This window comes from Buteo buteo, chromosome 8 (assembly GCF_964188355.1).
Source record: "Buteo buteo chromosome 8, bButBut1.hap1.1, whole genome shotgun sequence".
Taxonomy (NCBI): Eukaryota; Metazoa; Chordata; class Aves; order Accipitriformes; family Accipitridae; genus Buteo; species Buteo buteo.
In genome coordinates, this window is record NC_134178.1 from 46,719,071 (window position 1) to 46,746,447 (window position 27,377).

General features: G+C 56.4%; 3 protein-coding genes and 1 non-coding gene across 16 annotated transcripts in view; all 4 read left to right on the top strand.

Annotated features, from left to right (window-relative positions):
• Nucleotides 1–10,679, top strand: part of ATN1 (atrophin 1) — a 29,798-nt gene extending 19,119 nt beyond the window's left edge. For 6 of the 9 annotated variants that reach the window (XM_075034568.1, XM_075034570.1, XM_075034571.1 and 3 more), the window contains exons 2-10: nt 957–1,150; nt 1,349–1,486; nt 1,857–1,970; nt 3,349–5,396; nt 5,738–5,960; nt 6,070–6,787; nt 8,089–8,232; nt 8,497–8,734; nt 9,245–10,674. In XM_075034568.1, coding sequence (XP_074890669.1) covers nt 1,073–1,150; nt 1,349–1,486; nt 1,857–1,970; nt 3,349–5,396; nt 5,738–5,960; nt 6,070–6,787; nt 8,089–8,232; nt 8,497–8,734; nt 9,245–9,278 — 3,735 coding nt within the window. In that variant the 5' untranslated portion in view covers nt 957–1,072 and the 3' untranslated portion in view covers nt 9,279–10,674. Of the gene's footprint in view, nt 1–956; nt 1,151–1,348; nt 1,487–1,854; nt 1,975–3,348; nt 5,397–5,737; nt 5,961–6,069; nt 6,788–8,088; nt 8,233–8,496; nt 8,735–9,244 lie in introns of those variants that run through there. The other 3 variants (XM_075034572.1, XM_075034574.1, XM_075034573.1) reach the window with 3 other exon arrangements.
• Nucleotides 10,680–11,125: 446 nt separating this feature from the next.
• LOC142034101 (U7 small nuclear RNA) lies at nt 11,126–11,185 on the top strand. Its single transcript, XR_012651444.1, has one exon. It is a non-coding gene; the product is annotated as a U7 small nuclear RNA (small nuclear RNA).
• Nucleotide 11,186: 1 nt separating this feature from the next.
• Nucleotides 11,187–12,002, top strand: C8H12orf57 (chromosome 8 C12orf57 homolog). Its single transcript, XM_075034586.1, has 3 exons — nt 11,187–11,314; nt 11,397–11,573; nt 11,676–12,002. Exons 1-3 carry the CDS (start codon nt 11,224–11,226, stop codon nt 11,822–11,824), a joined length of 417 nt encoding a protein of 138 aa, XP_074890687.1. The 5' UTR covers nt 11,187–11,223; the 3' UTR covers nt 11,825–12,002.
• A 22-nt stretch (nt 12,003–12,024) lies between these two features.
• Nucleotides 12,025–27,220, top strand: PTPN6 (protein tyrosine phosphatase non-receptor type 6). 5 transcript variants are annotated; one of them, XM_075034575.1, is made up of 17 exons: nt 12,025–12,162; nt 12,988–13,126; nt 13,325–13,425; nt 18,269–18,391; nt 18,699–18,893; nt 21,658–21,880; nt 22,588–22,704; nt 22,880–22,993; nt 23,408–23,504; nt 23,921–24,000; nt 24,092–24,241; nt 24,361–24,492; nt 24,773–24,927; nt 25,225–25,292; nt 25,686–25,837; nt 26,537–26,634; nt 26,755–27,220. In XM_075034575.1, exons 3-17 carry the CDS (start codon nt 13,412–13,414, stop codon nt 26,861–26,863), a joined length of 1,827 nt encoding a protein of 608 aa, XP_074890676.1. In that variant the 5' UTR covers nt 12,025–12,162; nt 12,988–13,126; nt 13,325–13,411; the 3' UTR covers nt 26,864–27,220. The 5 variants fall into 5 exon arrangements, with proteins under 5 accessions (XP_074890676.1, XP_074890678.1, XP_074890677.1 ...); XM_075034577.1 differs by having other exon boundaries at nt 12,129–13,126; nt 26,755–26,876; nt 26,991–27,220; XM_075034576.1 differs by having other exon boundaries at nt 12,129–13,126; nt 13,328–13,425.
• The last annotated feature ends 157 nt before the right edge of the window (nt 27,221–27,377 follow it).

A 27,377-nucleotide genomic window follows, 5' to 3' on the forward strand; every position in this document is an offset into this window, starting at 1 on the left:
ACTTCAGTCCAGTTCCCAGGCTAACACAGTCATGGTGCTTTCATACCCTAAACTAGGAACTCCGTGACGTAACAGGGTGTTAAATATCTGTGGTGGCTTTGGACATGGCACAAAGCTGTAAATTTATTTAGAGGGATCTCAGAAATCTTCCTGCTGCTGCAAAGGATGTACTCTGCATCTCTGGGCATGACTCTGTCCGGTACACTGAGAAGCAGCCTCGTGTATGGAGGAGAAGGAGACCTAGGCAGGCACTCCAAACTAAACAGAGTCGATTCCGTTTGCATCATGCAAAATCAAAGCTAAATGTGTTTTCTCGCACCTATTTGTGTACCTTGGGCATCGAACAGCCTAAGCAAGACTCGTCACATTTTCTGCATAACGTGCTGGTGCATGTATGTGTGTGCGTGTGCTCTGGAGAGGGCAGGGCTGTGTGATACCCCTTTGGCAAAGGCCACGGGCGGCCCATTTGTAGCTAATGGAAGCACATGGCCAGTTAAGGATAGTGTAACTTACGGCACTGACAACAAGTGCAAAGAGGAACTTAGGAAGTCAGGAAAATTGTCATTATGAACATTTTAAAGCACTTCCCCATTATTTTTCCCCCCCCTTTGTCTGAAGATCAAATAAACAAGGAAATGGAAATACTAAAATTATTTCAGAGGACAATCAACATGCTGATAACCATTCCTCCCTGCTTCCTCCAAAAAATTATTGTTGGGTCCTGACTGCCTCGCATTGTGTGGGTATCACTCCTAGAAACTGGAAATCGGAGGTGGCCAAATCTTTTCACCTTCTGATGGGGAAGTTTATTGCATTCGTGGTAAAGATACTTGTTTCTGTAAATAATAATTAAGAAAACAATAATAATTTTGTCGTATTTCTATAGCAAACCACAAAAGGATGTCCTGCAGTCCACTCGCTCTTTCTACCCTCTCATCTCCTCGTCCTTCTTTCAGGATTCACCGGGATCTTGTTGCATTGCTGGTGTAAGCCCCCCTTCCAGAAGAACTACTCTTGCCCACCTCCGTCTCCCCGGGAACAGCCGAAGGGGGGTGCGGAGAGATAAAAATTTATGTTTTCATCAAACCGGGCCAAGGAGAATGGGGGTTCCACACTCAAAAGAATGAAGACGCGACAGAACAAGGACTCAGTACGTGAGATGGGAGAGCGGGCTGGGACACCAGAGCCGAGCCGGAGCTGCGGGTGGGGACCGAGGCTCACAGCAAAGCTGGTGGACATGAGTTCGGTGTAGTGGCGCGCCGGGGCTTCGGGGGCTTTGGGAAGGTGGGGACAGGGCAGGAGCGGAGGGAGATGCAAAGCAGGACTGATCCAGTGATCCCTCTCCTAGATGTCAATGCGGAGTGGACGGAAGAAAGAGACTCCAGGGCCCCGAGAGGAGCTCAGGTCACGGGGTCGAGCTTCCCCCGGCGGCGTCAGCACCTCCAGCAGCGATGGCAAAGCTGAGAAATCCCGACAAGCGACCAAGGTAGTATAAGCTAGTACGCGAGTGTGGGGCGCCCGAGGACTGCCCAGGCCGGGTGGGATCCGTTTGGGGATGCAGGGATGCAGACCAGAAGGGATCTGCTGAGGAACCCGTGCTGGGTTAGCTCTCTGGAACGCGTGGGATCCCTCTTTCCTTTCATTCTCAGCATCTTGCAGTCCCCGCCGTCTCCCAAGAACTGGTCTTCAGTCTCGCCAGCCCTTCTTAGCACTAGTTTTTGCGATATCTTGGCTCGGTGTTGCTCTGCTAAGCTCTTCAACACACGCGCCGTGGTGGCTGTGTCCGTCGTGCCTGGCAATGTGGGAAATTTCCCCGTGACCCTCCCACCTCCCTGTTCTCCTTTTCTCCCTTGCAGAAAGGCCGGGTGGAGGAATCCTGCACCCCCAAGGGCAGCAAGCAGGGCCGGACAGAAGAGATCTCAGAGAGTGAAGGGGAGGACACCAACGCTCCCAAAAAAACCAAAACCGAGGTGAGTTCTCCCTGCTGTGATGGCTGGCCTGTCCTGGCTCCAGGGCAAAGGATTCTCCCGTTCCCTTCCTGTGCTGCTCATGCCCGCCCAGCTTGGGGTCCGTGCTGCTTGGGAGCCCTGGCGCCTTGGGTTTCACACCGCAACTCTTCTAACCTCAGTGGCACCTGCCTGGCTACAAAAATGCCACCAGGAGTGACGACGGAGCAGATGGAGGCTCTCCGTCTCTTTTGCCTTGTCTGCAAGGGACTGCCGCGCTCTCGGAGCTGGGCACGTGCCCTGCCTTTCCCGGCTCAGTGGCGAGAGCCTGGCTCCGTGCACGGCTGCCGGACAGGTTCGACTCAGCCTCTTTGGCTCCCCCAGAGCAGCGTGAAACGGGGGGTGCTTAAGTCGTGGTGGGTTCCAGGTGACCGCCGTGCAAAACCTGCGCACGCGCTGCGTAGTTGCGGCAGGGCTTTTCTGGAGTGCCGGCAGCACCGGGCTGGATCGGTGGTTGGGTGGTTGGGGGAAGACTCGGCTCTCGTGCTCCTCAGTTCCCTGTTAGCCTGTTGAGGGAACTGGCCTTAAAGGCCTGCAAACACGGCGATATTTGCTTGTGTTATGAGGTCATTGTAATTAAACCGCTGCGGTTACACCTATGTAATTTCTCCACGTGGACATTCCGTTCAGCTCAACAGCGATTATTTTTCAGTTTAGCCTCTCTTGTAAGTCCCGAGGCTCAAGAGTGGCACTCGTTAATTGCCCGTGCTAGCTGCTCAATCACCATGCTTGATTGCGTGAGGCAAGAGCTGGTGGGCAGGAGCAGGGATCGGGAAGTGCCTGGGAGACTCCCGGAGGTACGGAGCCAGGCAGTGAGAGGGGGCTGGAGGGGAGCGGGTCTCCTCGCCCAGGGAGAGCTCTGCAGGGACAAGAAGAGTGATTCTGGGCCTGGGGGCTGTGCTGGGCTGTGCTGGGAGCCCTGCGGTACGCGCTGCTCCGTGCCACCTGGTGATATCATACCCTGGCCAGCGGCCCATCGCTGCTGGTGGTGGTGGTGGTGCTAGGACCTTTCGTATGTCTTCTCTCCCAGCCTCGTCTGTAACAGTCCCCTGCCCTCCCTTGCTGCCTCTGCACGCAAGGTGCCCATCGCAAGGTGCCCATCATCGTTACCTCCTCCCTGAGCGTGTGGTGCTGATGAGGGACCTGCGAGCGCTGAAGTCGCTCCAAGGGGAGGCAGGAGGACGGGTGTTATTTATACCTTGCCAGACGATGTCTCCGTCCCTCTGTGGGGTTTTCTAGTGCGGGCAGAGGAAGGTCAGAAAGCACGTTCTCTGGGCACTTGAAAAGTATGGGGCACGGTCTGGGAGGCCACGTAACGTTTCTCTCCTTCCCCCTGCTTAAGGAGTTGCCCTGCCCTCCATCGCCGTCCGACGTCGACAGCCTCGATGGCCACAGCTTCAACGACGAGATGAGCAGTGACCCACGGGACATCGACCAGGACAACAGGAGCACCTCACCCAGCGTCTACAGCCCCGGCAGCGTGGAGAACGACTCCGACTCCTCCTCCGTGCTGTCCCAGGGGCCGTCTCACTCCTACCACCACCCTCCGCTCTTCCCCCAGAGCCCCCCGGTAGCTCCCCCTCCGGACAGCCTGGCCCGACCACCCGAGCCCGGCTTCGGGCTCGGGGGCGAGGTGCACCCCCAGGGACCCCCGGCGGGGAGCTACCACTCGCAGCTGGAGGGCCAGGCCTCCCGAATTTACCAGGCTCAAGCCCCGCAGACACCCTCCTCTTCCTCCTCCGCTGTTGCCGCCCCTCCTGCCCCCCCTTCCTCCTCCTCCTCCTCCTCCTCCTCCTCCTCCTCCTCCTCCTCTTCCTCCTCCTCCTCCGCCCACGCTCCTCTTTACCCGACGGCCAACGTGGTGCAGGTGGGGGCCAAAATTGCCAGCGGAGCCGGGGGGCTCCCAGCGCCGGGGGGTCGCGAGCAGACCCTCGGCACCAAGCACAACCCGCCGCCCACCACCCCCATCTCGCTGGCGTCGGTGGTCGGGGGGCTCCCCCCCCAAAAGACGCCCCCGGCCAACCCTCCGGCCGCCCCGCCGCCGCCGTCTTCGGCCCCTTCCTTCCCCCACGTCTCCGCCAACCTGCCCCCCCCGCCGGCCCTGCGACCCCTCAACAACGCGGCGGCCGCCTCCAGCTCCCCGGGGATGGTGGGGCAGCCCCTGAGCGGCCACCTTCCCTCGCCCCACGGGATGGGGCAGGACAAGGCGCCCGCCCTGGCCCCCTCCCGCTACCCCTACGCCCCGCCGCCGCTGCCGCCCTCCAGTTCCTCGGCCCAGTACCCCCAGCCTTCCCCGGCGCAGCCCCTGCCCAGTTACAGTGCCTCCTACGGCCATTCCTTCCCCCCTCCCGGCGGCCTCTCCGTCTCCAGCCAGCCCCCCAAGTACACGCAGCCCTCCCTGCCCTCCCAGCCCGTCTGGAGCCAGGGACCCCCCCCCTACAGCCGCCCCTTGGGCAACGCCGGCGCCCACCCCGCCGCCCCCTTCCCCGGCCAGCCCCCCCATCACCAGCAGCCCCCCCAGCAGCAGCATCACCACGGCCACGGGAGCGCCGGGGGGGTCTCCCCGGCGGCCGCGGCTCCCCCGCCGCCCCCCGGGGGTTACCCCCACGGGCTGGAGTCGAGCACCCATCACCCTTCCCATGCCGCCTACGGGCTGCGCCTCTACCCCCCCCACAGCCAGGCGGCTTACGGCCAGGCCCCCGCCGCCGCCACCCCCTCCTCCTCCTCCTCCTCCTCCTCCTCCTCTTCCTCCTCTTCCTCTTCCTCCTCCTCCTCCTCCTCCTCCTCCTCCTCCGCCTCTTCCCAGGGAAGCTACCCCGGCATGTGCGCTCACCCCCCCGGGCAGAGTCCTGCCACCTACACCTTCCCCCCCCCGCCGCCCCCCTCCCCTGCCCATGGCGCCGGCCCTCCGGTCACTTCTGCTGCCACCACCCTCTCCACCGTCATCGCCACCATGGCCTCCCCCTCCACGGCCCCCTACAAGACGGTCTCGCCCCCGGTACCCCCCTCGGCCGTCGCCCCTTACGGGAAGCGGGCGGCTTCCCCCGTCCCCACTTTCCAGCCCCCGGCCCCCTACAAACCGGGCTCGCCCCCCGCTTCTTCGGCCGCCCCTTTCCGGGCAGCCACCCCTCCCGGCTACCGGGTGGCCTCTTCGCCTGTGGCGGGGGGCTACAAAGCCCCCTCGCCCGCTCCTTCTGCCCCACCACCCCTGCCGGGCAGTATGGCTGCCCCGGCCCCCCCGCCACCCCCGCTGCCCCTCAGCGCCGCCCAGATCAAGCAGGAGCCGTCGGAGGAGTACGAGCCCCCCGAGAGCCCCGTGCCGCCCGCTCGCAGCCCCTCGCCGCCCCCCAAGGTGGTGGATGTGCCGAGCCATGCCAGCCAGTCAGCCAGGTGAGGCGGGAGGGGGGGTCCAGGGGTGTCCCCAGGCTGGGGAGGGATGCATGGGGCAGGGAATGGGGGGGGTCGCCCCAAATGTGGGGTGCAGCTGCGCCGTTTCGCCTTTTCTGTGATGCTCTTTCCCACAGCGCCAGGCTTGGATTTGCCTGCCCCTGTCTCCATCCCGGTCCCCATCCCTGTCTCCATCCCTGTCCCTGCCCCGTCTCCATCCCTGTCTCCATCCCTGCCCGTGTCTCCCCATCCCTGTCCCCGTCCCTGTCCCCGTCCCTGTCCCCGTCCCTGTCCCTGCCTTCCGTTCCCCTCCTGTGCTGACAGGCTTCGCCTCTCGCCCCCAGATTCAACAAACACCTGGACCGCGGCTTCAACTCCTGCTCCCGCACGGACCTGTACTTTGTGCCCCTCGACGGCTCCAAGCTGGCCAAGAAAAGGGCAGACTTGGTGGAGAAAGTGCGGCGAGAGGCTGAGCAGAAGGCGCGGGAAGAGAAGGAGCGGGAACGGGAACGGGAGCGGGAGAAGGAGCGGGAGCGGGAGAAGGAGCGGGAGCTGGAGAGGAGCGTGGTAGGTCTGGGGGTCTCGCTGCCGCAGGGCAGCCGGGGGGGGAATGCTCGCGGACCCCCTCGGCCGTCCCTGCTGGGACCCTGACACCGGTCTCTCCGCTCTCTTGCAGAAGATGGCCCAGGAGGGCCGGCCGGTTGAGTGCTCGTCCCTCGGGCCGGTTCCCCACCGCCCCTCCTTCGAGCAGGGCAGTGCCGTAGCGACCGTTCCCCCGTACCTGGGTCCCGACACCCCGGCTCTGCGCACCCTCAGCGAATACGCGCGGCCCCACGTCATGTCCCCCAGCAACCGCAACCACCCTTTCTACGTGCCGCTGGGCGCCGTCGACCCGGGCTTGCTGGGGTACAACGTGCCGGCCATCTACAGCAGCGATCCAGCGACGCGGGAGCGAGAGCTGAGGGAACGGGAAGCCCGCGAACGAGACCTGAGGGACCGGGACCTGCGTGAACGCCTCAAGCCCGGCTTTGAAGTCAAGCCGGCCGAGTTAGAGCAGCTCCACGCCGTGCCGGCTGCTGCCATGGATCCGTTCCCACGCCACGGCGGGCTGAGTCTGCAGACGGCCCCCGGCCTTCATCCCGCTTTTCCCTTCCACCCAGGGCTGGGCCACTTGGAGCGGGAGCGGCTGGCGCTGGCAGCCGGCCCGACCCTTCGTCCCGACATGTCCTACGCCGAGCGCTTGGCGGCTGAGCGCCAGCACGCCGAGCGGGTGGCTGCCCTCAGCAATGACCCTCTGGCCCGGCTGCAGATGCTCAATGTGACACCTCATCATCACCAGCATTCCCACATCCACTCCCACCTCCATCTCCACCAGCAGGATGCCATACACGCAGGTAAGGACCCTGTGGCGGTGGTGCCCCGCAGAAAGCCCTGCTCTCCCTCCTCCTACGCCCTCCTTGCGCTCCCTCCCTTTGGCCCTGGGGAAGCCCAAAAGCTGCCGGGACCAGACGTTGGGGCCCCAGATCCACCTCTTCAGCCAGAAGAGGTCAACGTCGTGGTCCTTCGGCTTTGCCCTCGCTCCCATCCCACCGAAGACGCATCTGTTGCAAATGTCGGGGTGTCTGTGAGTTCGCTGCTCAGTGGCGAGCAGAGCTGTTTGCAGCACGTCCTTTAGTTCTGGATCTCTGGGGACTCCGTATGAGTGCTGGGGTCCCACGGGCTACCAGGGTGGTGGTGTTGTGGGCTGCATCCCTCACACTGTGGTCTGCAGCGGGAGCGGGAGCCCTGCTAACAACGGTTTCGACAGTATCCTTAGGACTAATGAAACGTTGGTTCTCTAGTTTGCTCCTACGGCTCTTGCTGCAGATGGTGGGATGGGATGGGAGAGAAGATGGGCTAATGGTAAGGAACTGGAGGCTGCTGTCCTTCAGAATTGAGTGGTGGTCCCTTCCATTTCCACATCCTACAGGAAAGCAAAGTAAAAAGAAGACGTTTAGGGATGAAAATCTCAGGGAAGAAAAGCCCAAACTACAATGCAATAGGAAAAAGTGCTGTGCCTGCTCAGGTACTGAGCGGTCAGTGGGCTCTGGTGGTGGAGTCACAGACAGACGCCCACTCTAAGCAGCCGCAGCTGCTCAGAGATGGCCTCAGGTACAAATGAATGTCTATTCCCCCACGCTCCGTAGCTGGGCACCTCCAGCCAGCACTCTGGCAGTGAGTCCAAACCACTGGAAAGAGCAGTTTTCATATGAATAGTAACTTGCATTTCAGCCTTAGATAGTACTTGCAAACTTGAGTGCCTGGCACTGAGCATCCGTGTTGGATGAGACCTGGAAATGGACGCACCCAATATGAGTATGCACATGAATGACAGCCATGGTGGCAGACAGAGGCACGATGCTGGTACAGGCGTCGTTGCAGAGCAAGTCCTTGCAGAATCGACTTTAAGGAGCAGTACTGTTTCCCTGAGGAGTGCAGGGACAGAGCTACGCCAGACTGGTTCACGTGAAATTCAGTGCAGGCAGAAAGACTAACGCTCAGAAGGACATGGTACTGCGTTGTCTAGCCTTGAAATCATTCCATCCCTAACACACCCCGACCCTCTCCACGTCTGTTTTGTTGTGCCTTGCGCCTTTCTCCGTGTTACCTCTTACAAAGCACGGGACGCTTATCTTGTGATATCTTTTCTTCCCAGCCTCAGCTTCTGTTCACCCTCTTATCGACCCACTCGCCTCGGGATCCCACCTCACCCGGATACCATATCCAGCTGGAACCATCCCCAACCCTCTCCTGCCTCACCCTCTACATGAGAACGAAGTGCTGCGCCACCAGCTCTTTGGTAAGGATGCTCAGGGGGACCGCGGGTCTCCTCTGAAGAGCATCAGCAGAGCTCCAAGGGGCAGGGTGGTCACGAGGGGTGACGGGACCAAACCGAGGTCTGTTAAACAGAGCTCTGGCACGGCGCAGGACGGGCCTTAGGCGATGAGGGGGTGAGGGCAGGGCTGGGGAAGGCAGCGCAGGAGAGTCTCGACCGAGCTGTGGGGCCGTGGGTGAGGATGGAGCCGTTAGGCTAACTTCTTCTCCGTTTCGTCCTCGGCTGCAGCCGCACCCTACAGGGACCTGCCGGGCTCCCTCTCGGCGCCCATGTCGGCAGCGCATCAGCTGCAGGCCATGCACGCGCAGTCAGCCGAGCTGCAGCGCCTGGCCCTGGAACAGCAGCAGTGGCTTCACGCCCACCACCCTCTGCACGGCGTGCCGCTCCCGACGCAGGAGGATTACTACAGGTGCACGGACCCGCTCCCTCCGCGGCGCGGGGCCAGCGGACCGCTCTGTCCTCGCAAGTACGCCGCGGAGGTGGCGGAGGCGGTGGGGACGGGGAAGCGTTGCCCCTGAAGCGGGGGACGCGGCCCGTGCCCGCACCTGGGAGCAGGGGTGCCCTGCCACTGGGGCACGGCGGTGGGTCGGCCACCGGGAAGGTCGTTCTTGGCAAGCGGCTGTTGGGTGGCTAGTCTCGGGTGGCGTCTCGGCTCCTCTCCTCCGGGGCAAACGTGCGTGTTTCGCACGTGCTAGTCCAGTTACGACTGACTGATAGCCCTGCCAAAAGACCGAACGTTCGCAAGGGTTGGATGCTTTTGCCAAGACGAGGCTTTTCAGAAGCGGGTGGGGAGGCACGCTGGGAAAGAGAGAGGTGCGACGTCGCACCTTTTCGATAGCATCTCCTATACTTCAAGGATTTGCAAAACTTTCCCAGCCGGCAGTGTCGTGTGGGTCTAGACTAACAAAAGGCGGTGGGAGATACTAAATTGCCTTTCTCTCTCTCACAATCGCCTTGCTGTTCTTCTTTATCCTAGCCACCTGAAGAAAGAAAGTGACAAACCCCTTTAAATGGACTTCTACTGTCAACGTGACATCATCATGTCTTTCTCTCAAGAGGAGCAATCAATCAACCAAATCCTGGGGGAGGGGAAGCTGCAGAGTGACACATCCTGATCCCACCATGCAGTAGAGTGCAAGAGAAGACGGACGAAAAGTACAGGATGGCTTCCTGGGAGCAGAAAGTGGAGGAGAGAAAATGGGGAGGGACTGAAACACCACTAACGGACATGAAACGATCGGTACGTGATTTCAGCAGAGCTCTGAAGAAAACAGAATCGGCATTGCACAGAGCTCAAAAAGACAAAGACTGATGCGAATTCAGGGTGGCAGCAGCTCCATCCTTTGTTTTGGGGGAACAGTTGCATTAAATAGAAAGCGCAGAGCATTACAGGACTTCACCTACACGATGCTGCTGCCTTTTCTGCTTCTGCGAGGAGGAGGTGCGGCCAAGAAGTAACTCAAAACCCAAGAGAGCCTTTTTTCAAGATGCCTCCTCCTACCCCACCCCCCCCTTTAGGTGTAAGATACTGCTTAGCGATACAGAAAAGCAACGTGGAACTTTTTCGGATTAGCCAGAGAGGCTTCCCATTCTCCAACATCCCTTCAGATGCAAACAAAGCATTACGGGACCCCTTCCAAAAGCGGCCGCTCCTGCCTGCAGAGGGACGGGTCCCAGCCATCGGGGTGCAAAGCACCGCAAGACTGTTTGCAAGATGGTGGCTGTGCTTTCCCACGGCTGACGGGAACGGGCACGGCCACGAAGGTGCAAAGCACCAGGAGACTCTTTTCAAGACTGCAATCGCCACCGTGACCCCTTTGAGCCCCGCGGGGAGAGCTGATGTGGCCGAGCGATACTGCGTCCTGGGACTGTCTTTTAAGATGGCGGCTGCCCCTTTCCCCTCACCCATTCTAATTGATGTACTTTAACTCATGCACATCCTATTAGACGTGGCAGTTTTATGTAGCAACTTGTGACTCCCTTGCCCCCGCGTGCGTGTCTGATTTCACAGTTGTATCTCTCGATTGGTCCCCGTATATATATTTACTTAACCATTAAAAGGAAAAGAAAAACCAACCAACAACCCAGCTATCGAAAAACACCCCAACAAAGTTCCCCACGCACTCCCAAGCCCCAACACACATTCTAATAATTTATATATATAAATATATATATGAAGCTCTTAAAAAAGGAAAAAAAAAAAAAAAAAAGCCAAACAAACAAAAAAAACCCTTCCAGAAACAAGACTCCATTGTGTTCATTTCTTTTTACCGGGGCCAGGACGGGGACCCGGCCGTGTGGGGCGGTGGCGAGCGGCCGGCCGTGGGAGCGGACAGAAACACGCACTCTCCACGCAATGGCGGGGGGGGGGTGTGTGTGTGTGTGTAAAAACCGGGGCTGGGGAGCCGGTGGCCGCCGCTGGGAGCGGGCTCCGCCTGAGGAGACGCCGCGGAGGAGCCGGTGAGCGGCCCCGTACGGCCCCCGGGGGATCGGGCTGGGGGGGGGCCGCCAACGGGCCGGCGCTGCCCGCGGCCGGGCGCGGCGGGAGAGGAGCGGGCCCGCAGCCCGGCGGCGGCGGCGGCAGCGGAGAGCCCGCCCACGCCTCCCCCCGCCTCCGGGGGGCGGGGCGTGCGCGCCGCGCCACCAATAGGAAGCGGTTGATCTGCATACCGCCCGAACGGGGCGGCGGGACGCCGTTTGCCGCCCCGCCGCCGCCGCTACCGGCGCGGGGTGAGGGGTGGCGGGGTGGGGAGCCCACGCGAGTAGGCGAGCCGAGGTGGGAACGGCGTCGGCGCCCCTCGCCCTCACCCGGGGGCGGGGCGGCGCGGGTGGGGCCCGGCGCGGGCCGCGTCCTCCGCAGTGATTTCAGCTCTTTTAGTATTTGTCCAGTAGGTTTCCCGCCGCGCGGGAAGCCTCACCCAGTGGTGTCAATGGCAGGGGAAGGCGGGGTCGCGCATGCGTGCGGGGGGGCGTCGGGTGGGAGCGGCCGGGGCCCCCATGGCGGCCTCCGCGCAGGCGGCGGCGCTGAGCGCCGAGCAGGCGAAGGGTGAGTGCGGGGAGGAGGCGGCGGCGGGCGGGTGTGTGTGTGTGCCGGGCGGGCCGGCAGCCGTGTGCCCGTGTTCCCGCAGCGGTGCTGGCGGAGGTGATCAAGGCCTTCGGGGCCCCCGAGAACGCGCAGCGGATGGAGGAGGCTCGGGATAACGCCTGCAACGACATGGGCAAGATGCTGCAGTTCCTCCTGCCCGTCGCCACCCAGATCCAGCAGGACGTGATCAAAGCCTACGGCTTCAGCAACGACGGCGAAGGTGGGTGGTTGTTCCCCCGGTGGGTTGTCGTTCCCCCGCCGGGCGGGGAGCTGCGGGCCCGCCGAGGGGGCGGGTGCCTCCTTCCCAGCCCTTTTCTTGCAGGGGTCCTGAAGTTCGCCCGGTTGATCAAGTCCTACGAGTCGCAGGACCCGGAGATCGCCAGCATGTCGGGCAAGCTCAAGGCCATGTTCCTGCCGCCCATGACGCTGCCGCCGCACGGGGCCGGGACCGGCGGAGTGGCAACCTCCTGAGACCGTGGGCCTCTCCCGCCGGGTCGCGGTGCTCTGGCTGGTGGCCTCCTTCCAAGGTGCGGGTTCTGTCAGCCGCGGGAACGGAGCCCTTGGAACAAGGGAGATGGCTGACCGGAAAGGAATGGGATGCTTCGCGCCTGCTTGTGCGTCTGCTCGTGAATAAAAAATGTCTCGAAAATGCCCTCGTCTTGTGAATGAATGTGAGCTCAGCAGTGCTCCTCGGGCACAGATGTTTCTCCCTGGTGCAGAGGCAGTCACAGCAGTGCTCACCTCATGCCTGGTATGATACCCAGGCTAGTGTTTTGAGAGGCCCAGGATGAACCAAGTTCTGCAAAAAGGTAATTGTTTATGCAAACCTTAGCGGGAAGCCCTAGGACTTGATGTTAAAGTGACTTTTACTTTTTTTAACAGGTCAGAGGTGCTCAGCCCTGTCTAAGAGCAAGCATTTACAAACGTGCTCTTTGAAACATGCTAGGAAACATGTCCCTGAACACGATCTAGTGCTGTTCAGCAAGTGCTGTAAATGCTGCTGAGACGCCTGTCCCCAGCAGGGCCGGTGCAGCTAACTCACGCCTACCGCCAGTGCCCGGGGCTGCGTTGTTTTCTGGCTGAATGTGCAATCAAACACCTTAGCCCTAATGAAAAAGGCAGCAGGGAGCGGCACGGTGTGGGAGGGCTGGGCTTGCCCTGTTTGGCTGCAGCCTGGATCAGAACAACGTAAACAACATAAAATTGTATCTTGAGTCTTTTGGGACTGAAGAGAGACGAACCTAGGGAGCAGCCTCGTTCCAGTGTGACGCTTTGTGTTTTCGACTTGATTCAAATGAAGGGAGGTCGGATATGGATATGTCTGCTTGTAGCCTCCCTCCTTGTGTGCCTGTTGCCCTTGGAAGCGTTGAGGTCTTTGGGGAGGGCGATGGGGGCCAGGGTGGCAGGGCTGGGGGTGAAGAAGCCAGGCCTGGGAGAGCGGGGAGCTGCGAGCCAGGTGTGAGAGAGCCGAGTCCGGTGCCTCTCGGTTACAAACCAGGCAGGAATGTAGCCAGCGAGGGCGTGAGCTCCCTGGATAGGAGGCAGGAAGAGCAGTCAGTCCCTTCCGTCTCCATCTACCTCTCCCAGCCTGGCCTTGGCCTTCCCCCACCCCTCTAATTATTCATTAACTACAGCCCAGGAAGTGCTTTGCAAATGGTGAAAATGAAGCCCTCGGCTTGAGGCCTGCGGTTTGCCTGACCTGGAGCTACCTTCTTCCTAGTCCGCCTAGGAACAGGCGGAGTTCGGGACTGCGCCCGTGCGGATCAGACACAGGTGAGTCACCGGAGGTGCTGCAGCCCCCCCAGCGCTGCCCGCTGCTCCTCCAGAGCCGTGGCACTCACCGCCCTGAGCATCCAGCCCCGTCCGCAGGGTGCGAGTCCACCCCTCCTCTGTCAAGGTTCTTTGATCTCTCTCCCAAGTCCGTCTTGAGATGCTGTCTTGATAATTCCAGTATTGCTTTATTTTCTTCAGTAGGACCTGCTGGTTAAGGGCTGTGGTACTCCTTCCACCGGCTGCTGTCAGTCCCCCATCAGTGGGGATCTGAGAGTCGAGATCCTGATGCCATCCTGTGGGTGAGTGCTGTGAATGCTAGTTAGGGGAAGAAAACAAGAGTTGTTGGTGAGAAAAATAAAAATACTGGCGGTAGGAATTGGGCACAGAAGGGAAAACCCCCACCTTCTAATAGGAGCTACAGGATAGCTGGAGGACTGGAGCTCACAGTGGTTTAGATTGCTGTTGCTGTTATCCTTGCTCCTTTTCACTTTGATAACGAGCGGGCAGGGTTCGCGGTGCCCAATCTGCCACAGTTACTCTGCCAGACCCGCAGCTGCAGCATCTCTGAATGTTTTTATACAGAGGGAGGTCAGGCAGCTGACCTTTTAAATCCTGGTTGTTTCTTGGTTCGCTACAGTCTTTCTAGCAGGACAGCAGGACATAAAATCTTCAGCATCAGCCCAAACGGGTGCTCTGCTCTGGAGACGACAGTGGCATGGTGTAAGGGAATGGGATTCGCACTAGCATTACTCTGTGGTAAGGATCTGGGCAACCACGGTGGTCCAGCACGGTCCTGGGGTCCCGTGGCCTGACAGAGAGCATCTGGCTTGGGCAAGTCACAGGAAGATGGTCCATCTGCCCGTTCCCAAGCCCAGATGGCTGTCACTCTGCACTATAACGCAGTTCTGTGCAAAACAGCAAAGCCTCCTGTCTAAAATCATCTCAGTGCTGACAATTAGAAGGAACAAATGCAGTGCTGATTCTCAAAAAGGGCTCCAAATGAGACCCCCCCAAATGCCAGGGTAGCACAGAACAGTAAAGTTGATATCTGGGCAAGAAGGTAGACAGTGTAATGGAGAAAGCAATGAGTGTGATATTAAAGAAGGAGTCAGCATCTGCTTTTGTAAAGACAAATCCTATCTTGTAAAACTGGAGTTTTTTGAGGGACTTAGCAAGGTTGTGGGTAAGTCAGTCAGGTCTGGCTGATACAGTTTCCTTGGATTTCCAAAAAATAATTTGACAAGATTTTCTCCTCAAAGTCTTTAAATAAAGCTAAAGTCATGGCATAGGAAAGAAGATTAAGTTTTTCTTGGGTAAGGAATTAGTAGAAAATAGGAAATGAAAGGTGAGAATACACATCGAGTTTTTATAGCAAAGGGAAGACATCAGTGGTCAGATCACAGGGGCCTAACCTGAAATATACACTGTTCAGTATATTCCCAAATGACCTGGGAATAGAGCTTGGTGAGGTGAGAAAATTGGCTGATGGTAGAAACTTATTCAGGATAATAGAGTGGGAGTTGACTATGAATAATTGCAGAAGGACCTCATGATAATGAATGTATGGGCAATAGAACAGCAGATGCAATTCCGTCTAGGCATATGTAAAATAATGTTCATACAGAAAAATAATTCAAAATTTACATATGAAACAACAAACTGTGAACTAATCGTAACCTCTCTGGAGGAAGGCTGTGATCATATATAAGTCCGTGCAATTAGCTTAATGCTCGGTTTTGGTGAACAAGTAGCAGAAATCATCGCTGGCTCTGTGTATGTCCATGACTCACCAGCATCTTGAACACTGCAGTTCTGTGCCACCCTTCACTCTTAGCTCCAAAACAATACACCAGAGTTGGAAACATCTTGGAGAGGGACAGCAAAGATGACCAGAGGTGTAGAATGGTTCTGTATGAAGAACACCTTAATAGGGTTGGAGTCTTCAGCCTGGCAAAGAGCTGAAGAAGGCTATGGACATTACAGGTCCGTATCATGAGCAGCTTGGAGGGGGTGAACAGGAATCGGTCATTGATTTTTCTTTCTTTACAACAACCACTTTTCCTGATACCTCATCAGAATGTGCCTTGCTGCAAGTTATGCCTGTTGCCTCTTGTCCTTTTGCTGTGTCCCACAAAGAAGAATCTGGCTCATTGCCTCTAAAACCCCCAGTCCCCCTTTAGGTGGTCTCAGACAGCTGTTAAATCCCTCCTGAAGCATATTTTCTCCAAGCTGAACAAACCCAGCTTCTGCCATCTCTGCTGTGCTCCAGGCTCTTCACTGCCTTAGTGGCCTTATGCTGGATTCTGTCCACTTTCTCAGTGTCTTTTTTACAGCAGTCCAGATGTGGGTGTCTTTCAATTAGTTATTTCATTTATCTTCTCCTCTAAATTTGTTCCTGTGCTAGCTGTGGCTTGGGTCCACGAAGGATTTACAAGATGAGGTTCCAGCACCTGTGCTGTACTGAAAGCCAAACAACAGCATAAGAGTAGTCTCTTTGCTGAAATGTCTTGACCTGTTAGTTGTATTAAGAAAGTATTTTAACAGCTCAATTATAGTCTGTTGTTCCATGCTGCAGCCGTTTGGGAGAGCAACCTCAAAGATACCAACCAATTGCTTCTCTACTGTGATATTTCCTTCCCTTACCAGCAGGAGCTCCTTCCTGGTAGGTTTTAATTAGATGGCCCACATCAAAGACCCAAAGCAGCTATGTGCATACAGTCCCTTCCTGACCTGAAAGCAACCAGAAGTATAAATTCATCCTGTAAATTATGTGTCTTGGGCTTTGTATCCACACAAATACTGACATGTGGGTTACACTGCACCCCGTGGCTTGTCCTGCTGGAGGAGACTGAATTACATGTGTTTAGTGCTAACTCACCCTTTGTGTTCTGATCTGGGCTCTTTGCTACCGTGTTCTTTCCCTGTTCACCTGTGTCTCACTAATGTTCTCTTCCTCAGACAGATTCTCTCCTTCAGCCAGTTCATAAGGTGTAGGGATGCCTCAGTTTTATTTTTTTTGTCTGCCATGGCTTCGTATCGACCCTACATAATCTAATATTGCTTTGATATCAGGGATTCTTTTTTGGGACTTCTGCCCAGAAGTTCCTGCCATTTCTCTCCTACCACTAAACAATATTTCTTCCCTGTGCCAGTGCTAGGCTGGCTCTGATTTAGGTGCAGTCTTTTAGGTGCAACTTCTACAACTTTGTGTAGTAGAAGTTGTTCCCCTGAGCCACAGGTCTCCGTGCCTTTAAAGTCTCCTTTTTTTAACATCAGTTTTAAGTCAGTACAGCTGGATTCCTGCCGCTCACCACATCCCGACTCATCATGTGTGTGAAACCAGAAGTGTTCAAAGGAAGCTGCTGTAGGTGCTTGTGTTGCCTTTCTAGCAATGAAGTTTAGCTTCCCGCTTGTCTCTCCTGTACTTCCCTTTGCTGTTAGTTTCTGTCTTGGCCACGAGTTTTGTCTCAGTTGTTGCTAGCAGCCTGTTCAGCTTTTTGCAGGATTTCCCAGCCTGGTGGTGTGCAGGGAAGTCTGCAGCTGCTACTACTTGAAATGAGCAAGTGTCTTGCTGTTCCTGCTGCCTTCACCACCACACAGGGTAGCTGAGGTGGCCCCAGGGAAAAGTCGGGCTCCTTGGCCAGCTGGATTGCCCTCTTCGGCCACTGCTTAGCTCCCATTCTTTCATGAGACCTACAGACCTTGAAACCAGCGCTGTGGAAAAGGGCAGGCATGGGCTGTAGCTGCAAATGGCTAGGTAGCTGGAAATGGTTAGTTTTCCTTCTTTGCATGTGGTTAGTTGTCCAGGTTGACAGCTTTGGCCTCCGTATTCTGTACTGGGATCCTGAAGGTCCTAGGCTAAGCTGTCTTGGTGCTGTGTTGGGCCCACTGTAGGTAGTGGCTGTCTGCCCTGCTGCCTGCCTGCTTTTTTGGGCAGCTCCAACCTCCCACCCCATCCCTTTCGAGCTGACAGTCACATCCCCCAGCGGGCTGCCTTCAGGAAGGCGACGCTCCGCTTGGAGTGCTTGCCTGGACCTCAAAGTCTGCAGCGCTGGGTTTGCGCAGATTCCCCCTGCGGCTGTACAGAGCACGTAGGATATTTACCTGCCCAGAAGGTTCGTCGGCGAGGAGTGCGGAGGTCTCAGCCGGGTAGCTGAGGGCAGCCCAGCAGCGCCAAGCTGGGCGGCCGTAACCTGTAGCGGGGTGCTTCGCTGCTCAACGTATGCTAACACGTGCTGCCCGCTTCAGCCTCGCGGGTGCGTGGGTGACCCCGGGCAGCTCTGGTTCGGTCCCCTCGGCACCACGGCAAGGGCTTGGGGGTGGGGAGCACCCATGTCTTTTGGGGAAGAAAGGGGAAGAGAGGTCGTGCAGAACTGAATTTTGTGAGCGCCGCCGGGACCCAAGATGCACTCGTAGAGTCAACCCTGGTGTGGAAAAAAGACAGGGACCCAAGAGTAACGGGGGGGATGGGGAGGAAAGACGCAAAAGGAGAAGCAGAAGTGTGTGCAAAGCAGCTCGGGCTGGGGAGCCGATGGCTTAGAGCGTTTCCTGTTCCCGGAGCTGCGCGCGCCCGGCTGCGCGCCGGCTTGCGCCTGCCGGTGCCCAACAGCACCGCGCCGGGGGCCAGAGACCGAGGCACATCTCCAGAAGCAGGTGGATGGAGAGGGTCTGAATGGACTGACAGTAGACGGCCGGGGAGATACATGGCCAGCTCCCGAGAGGCGCAGAAACAGCTTGGCGTTGGGTGCTCCGGCAAAGACCTCCGACTTCCCTTTTCTCGCCAGTGCAAACTGATTTTTCCTCTGCGTTTTTTGAGTTGCTTGGGTGGTAGCCGCTTGGCCCCCTCTCCTTTCGCCCTCCACAATGGTGAGGTAAGAGGGGCTGAGGAGTGCTTGGGCGTAAGGAGGGAGTCAAGGAAAGTAGGACAGATCAGAGGGGAGGATCATCCTGGAAGCCGTACCTCAAGGGAAACCTTTCATAGGCTGGGGGAGGTATCGGGTAGGAAGGGATACTGCTGCTGGCGGTCACCCATATGGGTATCTCTAGGGATGCTGACCAGGGACCATTCTTCACTGTACGAGCCTCCACAATGGTGCCTGACCTTTTTTATTCAATTAGTCTTGTTTTTGTCTCATCTGCTAGGTGGTTTCACCGTGACCTGAGTGGGCTGGAAGCTGAAGCCTTACTGAAAGGACGAGGTGTCCATGGGAGCTTTCTGGCCAGACCCAGTCGGAAGAATCAGGGGGATTTTTCTCTTTCAGTCCGGTAAGTAACTTGGACCCCAACTTCTGTCTTTCCAGATTTACATACGCAGAATGCTTAGATCCTCAGGTGTCCTGCGGTGTCTTCTTCATCCTGTCCTTATTCTTTTGAGTTCTTTCCAAGCTGTAAAAGTACTTGAGCTTCCCAGCACCTTCTAGACCCTCCTTCAGGTTGCCCCAGGAGCTCCTCTTTCTAGTCATCTCCTTTCACTGGGATGGTTTGCTGTGGTTCCATGGCAGGAGGTAACGCAGAACATTTTCTGCCTCTTTTCCAACTGCCTCACTGGACTGCTCTGTGCATCATCCCACAGGGTTGGTGATCAGGTAACCCACATCCGCATCCAGAATACTGGGGATTTCTATGACCTGTATGGAGGGGAGAAGTTTGCCACCTTATCAGAACTGGTGGAGTACTACACACAGCAACAGGGCTCGCTGCAGGACAAAGATGGAACCATCATCGACTTGCGATACCCGCTCAACTGTTCTGACCCCACTACGGAGAGGTACGGCGAAAGCAAAGCAGCCGGTGTGTCTGTGATGAGACCTCCTCTGTGTTTCATGGCCTTCCTTCTGCCCTGCCTGCATCCCTGGGGCAAACCCTGCAAAAAGTGTCTCCTGCCTCCCGTGGCCTCCCATGCTCCAGTGGGGGCAGCATCCCCAGGAATAGGTGGACATACCTTGACCCATCACAGCAGACCTAACAGGGCTCTATTTCTACTTCTGGTTTCCTGTTGCCTTTGCTATTTATATACTGTTCCTAAAAGCAAAGGTTGCGGCATTCGCTATGGTCTGCAGCGGTCCGTAGAGTGGCGTGTGGAAGCCCTCAGCCTTGCCCCAAACCTCCTCTGTTAGTCTGGGCCCGGGTGACTCATGCAGCTGAGAGCAGGACCATGTTCCCCTGCTATTCCTAGCCTGCTTAGTCTCCTTCCTGCCCCCGCTTTGCATACGTCTCTGACACCAAGTTCCTAAATCAAATCAGGTGGTTTTTGCCCTCGCTCTGTGCTTTCGGGCTCTTTGATGCAGCTCAGGGAACGGTCCCGCCGCGCTCTGCGGCGGACAGGTCCTCCTCGGGCACCTGGAGACGGGGAGCGAAGATGCCCTGGGCGAATTCGCCGGCGTTCTGCCCCGTTTGCTCTGGGGTCGGGCTGCAGAGAGGGGCCAGCGCCCGCCTGCCGGCTGTCCTCTCCGCTCAAGGCCGTTGGGTTGTGGCCCTGCAGTTTCCTCCCTTCCTCCCTGCGGTTGGAAACTTCTGCCCCCCCCCAGGCTCTTACGAAAGCTCCTCTCACTCTCTCCCCAAGTGATTTTCCATCACGTGGCTTTGAAGAGCTGGGCTCTACTGGGGGGGGACGGGACCCATTAACCCCTTCCTACCTGTGGAGGGGAGACCCGGAGACCTCTTCGATGAGCAGGAGGGGTCAACCATTCCCTGGGGGGCATCGGAGCACTGGCACGTGGTGGCCGAACGCTTCTGTGGGAGGAGGTTCGGCAATTAGCGACTGCCGTGCGATGAAAGTCACCGGCTACTTCTTGCAGCGCGTGAGGTGAGCGTCAGGAGAAGTGACTTGCCAAGGCACAGTGTCTGCCACGTCTAGCTGTCAAAATGGCTCCTAGGTTGTCGTGTAGAGGAACGTGTTGCTCTGGCCAGATGCAGGGGTGAACGAATGCCCCAGCCGCTTCTGTGACCGGGGCATAGCCTCCTGGCTGCCATTTCGGTTCTTGGGAACAGATAGCCCTAACAGCGTGAAGTTCACCACAGACACCAGTACCACCCCAGACCTCCACTGTTAGCTGCTCTGTGGGCAGCAAACCCGCTCCCCCAGCTCCAGCCACGCCGGCTGGTCTGACGAGCGTCCGCCTGGCCTCGACGGCAGCGTGCAGAGACGTACGGAGCGTGGCTGGTGCTTGCTGTGGTACCTGCAGTCAGCAGGAGCGGGGGGGGCGTTGGAAGTCAGTCTGATGCAACAGCTACCTGCTTTTGAAATGCTCTTCCCCGGGGGAGACGGCCAAAACCGGGGGGAGATGCGTCTCCAGCTGCTGGGGCAGCTCTGTGGAAGCGGGAGAGAGCCGCAGTGAGCGTGGCCTTCTGCACCTCTGCTTGGCAGCTCAGCAGTGCCCCCCGGGACCTTCTGGTGTGGGCCAGAGAGACCGTGGAGCGTGGGACAGGCACTAGGAACTAGAGGATCTGCACAGAGGCAACCGGGGACACCTCTGGAGTTTCTGCAGGGCCGAGAGCCCTGCAGTGAGAGGAGATGCCAGGGCTGTCCCACCTGCCAGCCTGCTTCTGGTGACCATCCCTTGCACCCACACCACAGCGCAGTGCGATCCCACCAGGCAGACACCACTACCCCCCCGGGAGACCTTTGTAGGTGGGAAGGGGCTTGGCAGCAGCCGTGCCATTGGTACCACGCTTGTGTCCCTCTGCGCCCCGGGGCCGGTCCTGCAGCAAGGCAGAGAGCACCTCGGTCGAATGGGGATGCTCCTCACCTTGTGCTGAGAGGAGAGAAGGAGCTGCCGACTGGGTGTTTGCATTGAGGACAGAAAAAGTGCACGTGGATCAACAACAGTGATAAGTACCAGGAGCAGAATATGGGTTTTAGGTGGCTCCTGGTGTTCACTCCCATGGCTAGGCCGATAGCTGCAGTGTGATGTGCTCAGAGAAGGGGAATTATCCTTTGACTGAAGAGATGATGGAGTTTGAGGAAAAGGGATCGCTGGGAGAGGATCTGATCGTAACACAGCCATCTCGGTGCTGCTAAATCTGATAGGAGAGTTTCTGACTCACTGGGGGTTTATTTGTGTTTCCCTGGTGTTTGAGTTTCCAAAGCATCTTGCAGCAGTAAGGCTAGAATCCCAATAATGCTGGCAGGTGCCGAAAACCATGAACTACCTTCTCCCAACTGGTCTTCAAGCCAGCGAGCATTGCTTACCTGTGCTGGTGTGTATCACGTAACTGGATCACGCTTGGTGCTTTCCCACTGTGTCTTCTGGTACCAGCATTCTGCTCCCCGGGTCCCTCCTACCTCCAACTCATCCCTTGCCCTTTCCTTTTCCTGCCAGCTCTCTACTTCTTTGTGTGTCGTCTGCTTTTCCCAAGATCCCGCTCCTCCCTTGGTTTCCTTCCCTCTCTCTTTCCCTCCTCTCTGCCTCCCCCTTCCTGTCTTCCTCCCTTACCCTTCCCTGGTGTTGCTGTCCTTCACTCGTCAGCTCAAGGCCATCCACTTACCTGCATCTCCACCTCTCTCCTGACCCTCTCTTGTTTTTTCCTAGGTGGTATCATGGGCATCTGTCAGGCTCTGCAGCTGAGTCACTTCTCCAGGCCAAAGCCATCCCTTGGACCTTCTTGGTGCGGGAGAGCCTCAGCAAACCTGGGGATTTTGTCTTGTCTGTCCTCACTGACCAGCCTAAACCTGGGGCTGATGCTCCACCAGCTGGGGCAACCAGTGCCTCTGGGGCCCGACTCAAAGTCACGCACATCAAGATCATGTGTGAGGTGAGCAGTTGGGGGAGCAAAAGGAAAGGGAGTGGAAGAGGTCTCTGCTGATCATGTCCTCAAAAGCATGGGCCCTGTCAGCTTGATGATTACCACCAGCACCGTTTCTGAATTTGGATCAAAGTGGTGTCACCTTGCAGGTTCCTTATGTCCTCACCCCAGCCTGGGTGACCATGGGCAGCGCTGGGTGCTCAGGCACAGGAGGAAGCAGGGCTCAGTGTGACCAAGAACTCCGGTACAGGGAGTTTGTGGTGAAAGAGCGTGGAGGCTTCACAATCTAATTACGAGTTCATCAAAAGACTTAAAAGCTCTTGGAGGAGGAGGGGCACCTGCAAAGGCCTCCACACTTAGTCTGAAGGATGTTACCAGCCCGGCTGTCACAGGTTCTGTTCTTTCATGTGGGATGATGCAGGGAGTGGAGGGAGATTTCAAGGACAGAAAGCAACTGACCTTAAATGAGAGCTGAGGGCAATATTCCTTCTCAGGGCTTCCATCCACTGAGAACAGGAGTCGGTTCACCACGCTATGAACTTAGTGTTCGCAGGACAAACTACTGTTTGACCTCCCTGCCAGAGAAAATGCTTTTCTAGATGGCACAGGGTGGTGCCTGTGGCTTTGCACCCCAGCGTTAACTTTTCCCTGAGCGTTGTCAGCTTTGTCTACAGGAACGTTGTGAGTGGAACGTTACAGATTCTTCCTCTATTTAGAATGGACGCTACACAGTTGGAGGTGCTGAAACGTTTGACAGCTTGGCAGATCTGGTGGAGCACTTCAAGAAGACTGGAATTGAGGAGGTGTCTGGCTCCTTTGTGTACCTGAAGCAGGTAAATCCCATTTCCTCTGTTTCTTAGCGATCCCTTGGAAGGACCTACTTGCTGTTTGTTTCTGCTTTGTGTCCCTCTCCTCCTTTTCTCCACAGTACACAGAAGAGATTTTGCTCTCCAGCAGCGTCTCTCTCTCTCTCTCTCATGCCAACCCATTGTGTTTTCCCATCCCCAGCCCTACTACGCTACCAGGGTGAATGCTGCTGACATTGAGAATAGAGTGCAGGAACTGAACAAGAAATGTCTATCTGAGGAGACGTCCAAGGCTGGATTCTGGGAGGAATTTGATGTAAGAAAGTGCTGGGGGACATTATTCTGGCTTTTTTGGAAAATTCTTGTGCACCACCTCGTTCTCCATCCTTGATTTCTTTCTGGACACAAAACTTGTCAGGTGTCCTGTAAATTCTGGTCAGTTTGTCTCTGAAAGAAGTCTCTGTTTGGAACCTGTTCCTCTGGGGAGCGAGTGTCATCTTTAAGTGAACCCAGTGAGGTAGAAATGTGCCTTTTCATGCTTGGGAGAACGAGTCACCAAGACAGTAAGGCCACGAACCTTGGACCTTTCAAGTCTAGGTTTGCTTTTCACTTCTCTGCTCCCCCCCAGGCATGCCCATGTGTCCCCAGAGTCACCGCTGTTCCTCCGAGTGCCCACCTCCCCTGCCATCCATTGTGACCTTGCCACGACTGTTCTTTCTTCTGCTCTCAGAGTCTGCAAAAACAGGAAGCCAAGCAGCTGTTTGACCGTCATGAGGGTCAGAGACCTGAAAACAAGAGCAAGAACCGATACAAGAACATCTTGCCCTGTAAGTCTTTCTTCTCTGCTATAAAAAAAACCCAAATAGACACAGACAGGCAATGACAAGCTGTCCAAGTCATCCCTGGCCCAGCCTCAGCCTGCTCTGTCCTCCAGAGTGGGTTACGAGGTGTGCGGCATTGAGGATTTAAGAGCTGATGAGAGAGGTCACAGCCTTTTCATGTCCTTGAAGGAAGGAGGGAGGGTTGCATCAGACTCATTAGCTTCTGATGCTCCATCATAGGGGTGGAGAGATGGGAGGATGGGGTGAGATTGATCTGACCCCAGAGAAGGAGAGGTGAAACTACGGGGCATGCTGCATGCACTGGGTAGCATGAATGAGGTGGCGTGGGGGAGTGAAGGAGCTTCACGGGGCTGGGCACAGAGTATCTCATTGCTCTCTTTATTCTTTCGCTGCATCCCCAGTTGATCACTCCAGAGTCGTCCTCCAAGGAAGGGACCCAAATATACCTGGATCTGACTACATCAACGCCAACTACGTCAAGGTGAGACTCTTGAAAGATGGCTGTGTGCCCAAAATGGGGGAAGGCCTGCCTGCTCTTGCAGCCCTCCTGATCCTCCCCTGTCCACACGCAGAACAACCTGATCAGCCCAGATGAGTGCACCAAGACCTACATCGCTAGCCAGGGCTGCCTGGATGCCACAGTCAATGACTTCTGGCAAATGGTGTGGCAGGAGAACACACGCATTATTGTGATGACTACACGGGAGGTAGAAAAAGGGCGGGTGAGTAGATGTTTGTAGGCGTCTCGCGGCTGCCCTCTTTTCCCCTTCAGCTGCTGCTCTGCTTTTTCTCTCTTTCCTGCCTTCCGCCCGTCCTCACCCTGCCCTTTCTGCCCACACAGAACAAATGTGTGCCTTACTGGCCAGAGGTGGGCAGCATGAAGGAATACGGTCCCTACCTTGTGGAGAACGCCGGGGAGCACGATGCATTGGAGTACAAACTCCGGCACCTCTGTGTGTGTCCGATGGATAATGTGAGTGTGCCTGGTCGAGGGGTGTCATTGAGCCCGTGGGTCTAACAGTCGCTGTGCGTTCGAAGGCTGGGAACTGCTGGGTGCTGTGGTGATGCTGCTGTTGAACCATTGTTGGGGTGGCTCTTCCCACCTGGTTAGGGCTGGAATCACACTGGTGCAATCACCAAGAAGTGTGCAGGAGACAGATTCCCTCTGGCTTCAGTCCCACCTCTCCCTGGGACAGAGGCCAGGGATAGGACTGGGTTGCAGTTTTACCAGTCGGGTGTTTTGTTATTATCAGGGTAAGGCTGTGCGTGACATCTGGCACTACCAGTACCTGAGCTGGCCTGACCACGGCGTACCCAGCGAGCCAGGAGGAGTGCTCAGCTTCCTCGACCAAATAAACCAGAAGCAAGAGAGTATCCCAGACGCAGGGCCTATTCTGGTGCATTGCAGGTTAGTACAGAGGCTGGGGTTTGAAGCATTCTCCATCCCTTATCTAGGGTGAGGTACAGAAAGTCTGTCCTGCTGCACCAGCTGTTCCCCAGGACTTGCAAGTGAAGCATATGCCAGCCCTGATATTTGCTTTTTCCTCTTCGATGCCCCCAAACCAAACTCTCTGCCTGTTAAATCCATGAATCTTTTGTGGCATTGCTGAACAGCTGCTACAAGTGCTGCAGCCTTCCCCAGAAGCAGCTGCTTTTTGTTTCAGGAGCTGTATTGCTCTGACCTCTGCTTGTCCTCTCCTTGCAGTGCTGGGATTGGCCGCACTGGGACTATCATCGTCATTGATATGATAGTGGAAACAATCTCCACCAAGGGTAAGAGGACCCCTAAGTATCTTGAAGTGAACTGGCCTACCCAGTAGGGCTGTGTCCTTAAGTCCAGCTGCAAAGGGAAGAAAACTACCAGTGGGAGAGATCCTGCCACAGCCCTGAGAAGGTTGTGCTGTCCTTGCTATGTGGCAGCTGCTGGATCTCTGCACCACGTCCACTTATTGTGGCTTCAGCCTTCCCCGAGCTTGGGCTCTTCCTTCAGGGCCAGACCTGAAAGATGCTGAGCAGAAAGGAGGGATAGGAGGTCCGTGCAGGAGTAAAGAGTATGGAAGGAGGTGGAAACTTCTTGACTGACCTCTGCCGTGGCTGCTTTTGGTGGAGAAGTGGGAGAGGGGGGCAGTGAGCATGTCCATAAGCTTTTCCGGTGCCCCTTGCTAGGACTGGACTGTGACATTGACATCCAGAAGACCATCCAGATGGTGAGAGCCCAGCGCTCGGGGATGGTGCAGACGGAGGCCCAGTACAAGTTCATCTACATGGCCATCTGCCAGTTCATAGAGACAACCAAGAAAAAGCTGGAAGTTATCCAGGTGAGAAAGGGGACCTTACTTTCCTGTCCTGTGAGTCTAGGCCCTGCATGGTCCTGGCTCTGAGCCCAAGTGCCCTGTCTCCCAAGCTTCAGGCCAGAACTGGGACCTACATAGACTACGATGGTGCACCAAAATTTGAGTCCCTGTTCCTCTCTTTAAAATTCAGGGGACAACATTAGCAGCTCAAGTACCAACCCCTTCTGAACTGCTAAACAGCAGTAAGTTTTAATGCAGTTATGTTCTATGTAACATCTCCACCAAGTGCTGTTTTGTTACAAGCTGAATCTCAGACAGGCAAGGACTTTGCCCTCTCCTTTCCTCTTTGTCTTTCCCATCCTGATTCTGCAGTTGCAGGATTTTCTCCTACTAGCTGATGAGTGGCATCTTTTATCTCTCCTTGTAGCCTCTGGCAGCATTCAGTAGCTGCCGCTATCTGTTTAATATTCTTCAGCTGACACGCGGCACTCTCAGGCATTCCACTGCCTCCAGAAATTTGTTGCCCCACTGTTCACCCCTGCACAAGGATGCATTTGCGACAGCAGCAGGCAGAGTGCACTGAGCCGGAGGACTTCAGCAATCCCCCAACCTCCACTGAGATCCTAGCATGAAGCATGGTTAAACAGTCAGAACTCTTCCATGATGTCTCACATGCTTCTCCCAGAACACGCTCTTCTCAGCTTGTTTTTCTCTCTCCTGTAGTCTCAGAAAGGCAAGCCGAACGAGTCTGAGTATGGGAATATTGCCTACCCCCCTGCAGTGAGGAATGTGCACGCCAAGGCTTCACGAAAATCCTCCAAGTAAGAGCTCACCTAAACCAGAGGCCCAGCTATGCCTGCCTCTGGCAATAGTCTCCCTGAGGGCTTGGCTGGCTTTTTCCTCTTGCTCATTTTTTCCCTTGTTTTCCCCTGGTTTTACAGACAGAAAGAGGAGTCAACAGTTTATGAGAACTTGGGGAAAAAGGAGGAGAAGGTGCGGAAACAGCACTCCTCGGAGAAGAAGCTGAAAGGCTCACTAAAGAAAAAATAAGCATACATTGCAGGTAGCCCCATGGGTGTTTTGAACCTGGTGTGCAGGACTGGAGCTCACATCCAGGCTGGCCTGTCTCGCATTCCTCGCTCTTGGACTGGAACTAGGCCTTCCCCTTCTCTTTCAGTGCCCTGAACCAGACTGCTTTCCAGCTCAGCTGACCGACTCCATTGTCCCTTGCCTGTGCAGGCCAGTGAAGTCTCCTGCTGCCCCTTCATCATTCATTAACAGGAAAATATCACGCCCCTTCTTACCCTTCGTCTCTGAGCAGCAGGGCCCAAACTCACCTCTGCTCTGTCAGCTTCAGCAAACTTCTTGAGGAAGAGCTAAGGAAGCTCTTTACAGGAGCTACATCTCTGCCCACTGCTGTGAGTTAGAGTTTAGCCTGTTAGTGTTCCCTGAAACCTCAGCTTTTAAAGTATGGAGGTTTTGGCCCATTTCAGCTCAGCTCCTCTGCAATTCAACAGGAACCTTCCTCTTTCTTTCCTTAATACCACCCCTCTGCCCTACGATC

Excerpts from the sequence above, each read along its gene's own strand:
- PTPN6 (XM_075034575.1), top strand. Across the intron at positions 21,881-22,587 it reads ACATCAAGATCATGTGTGAG|AATGGACGCTACACAGTTGG; the intron begins GTGAGCAGTTGG and ends TCCTCTATTTAG. Across the intron at positions 24,242-24,360 it reads GGGAGGTAGAAAAAGGGCGG|AACAAATGTGTGCCTTACTG; the intron begins GTGAGTAGATGT and ends CTGCCCACACAG.
- C8H12orf57 (XM_075034586.1), top strand. The coding sequence starts at position 11,224 with ATGCGTGCGGGGGGGCGTCGGGTGGGAGCGGCCGGGGCCCCCATGGCG. Across the intron at positions 11,315-11,396 it reads GAGCGCCGAGCAGGCGAAGG|CGGTGCTGGCGGAGGTGATC; the intron begins GTGAGTGCGGGG and ends GTGTTCCCGCAG. Across the intron at positions 11,574-11,675 it reads CTTCAGCAACGACGGCGAAG|GGGTCCTGAAGTTCGCCCGG; the intron begins GTGGGTGGTTGT and ends CTTTTCTTGCAG.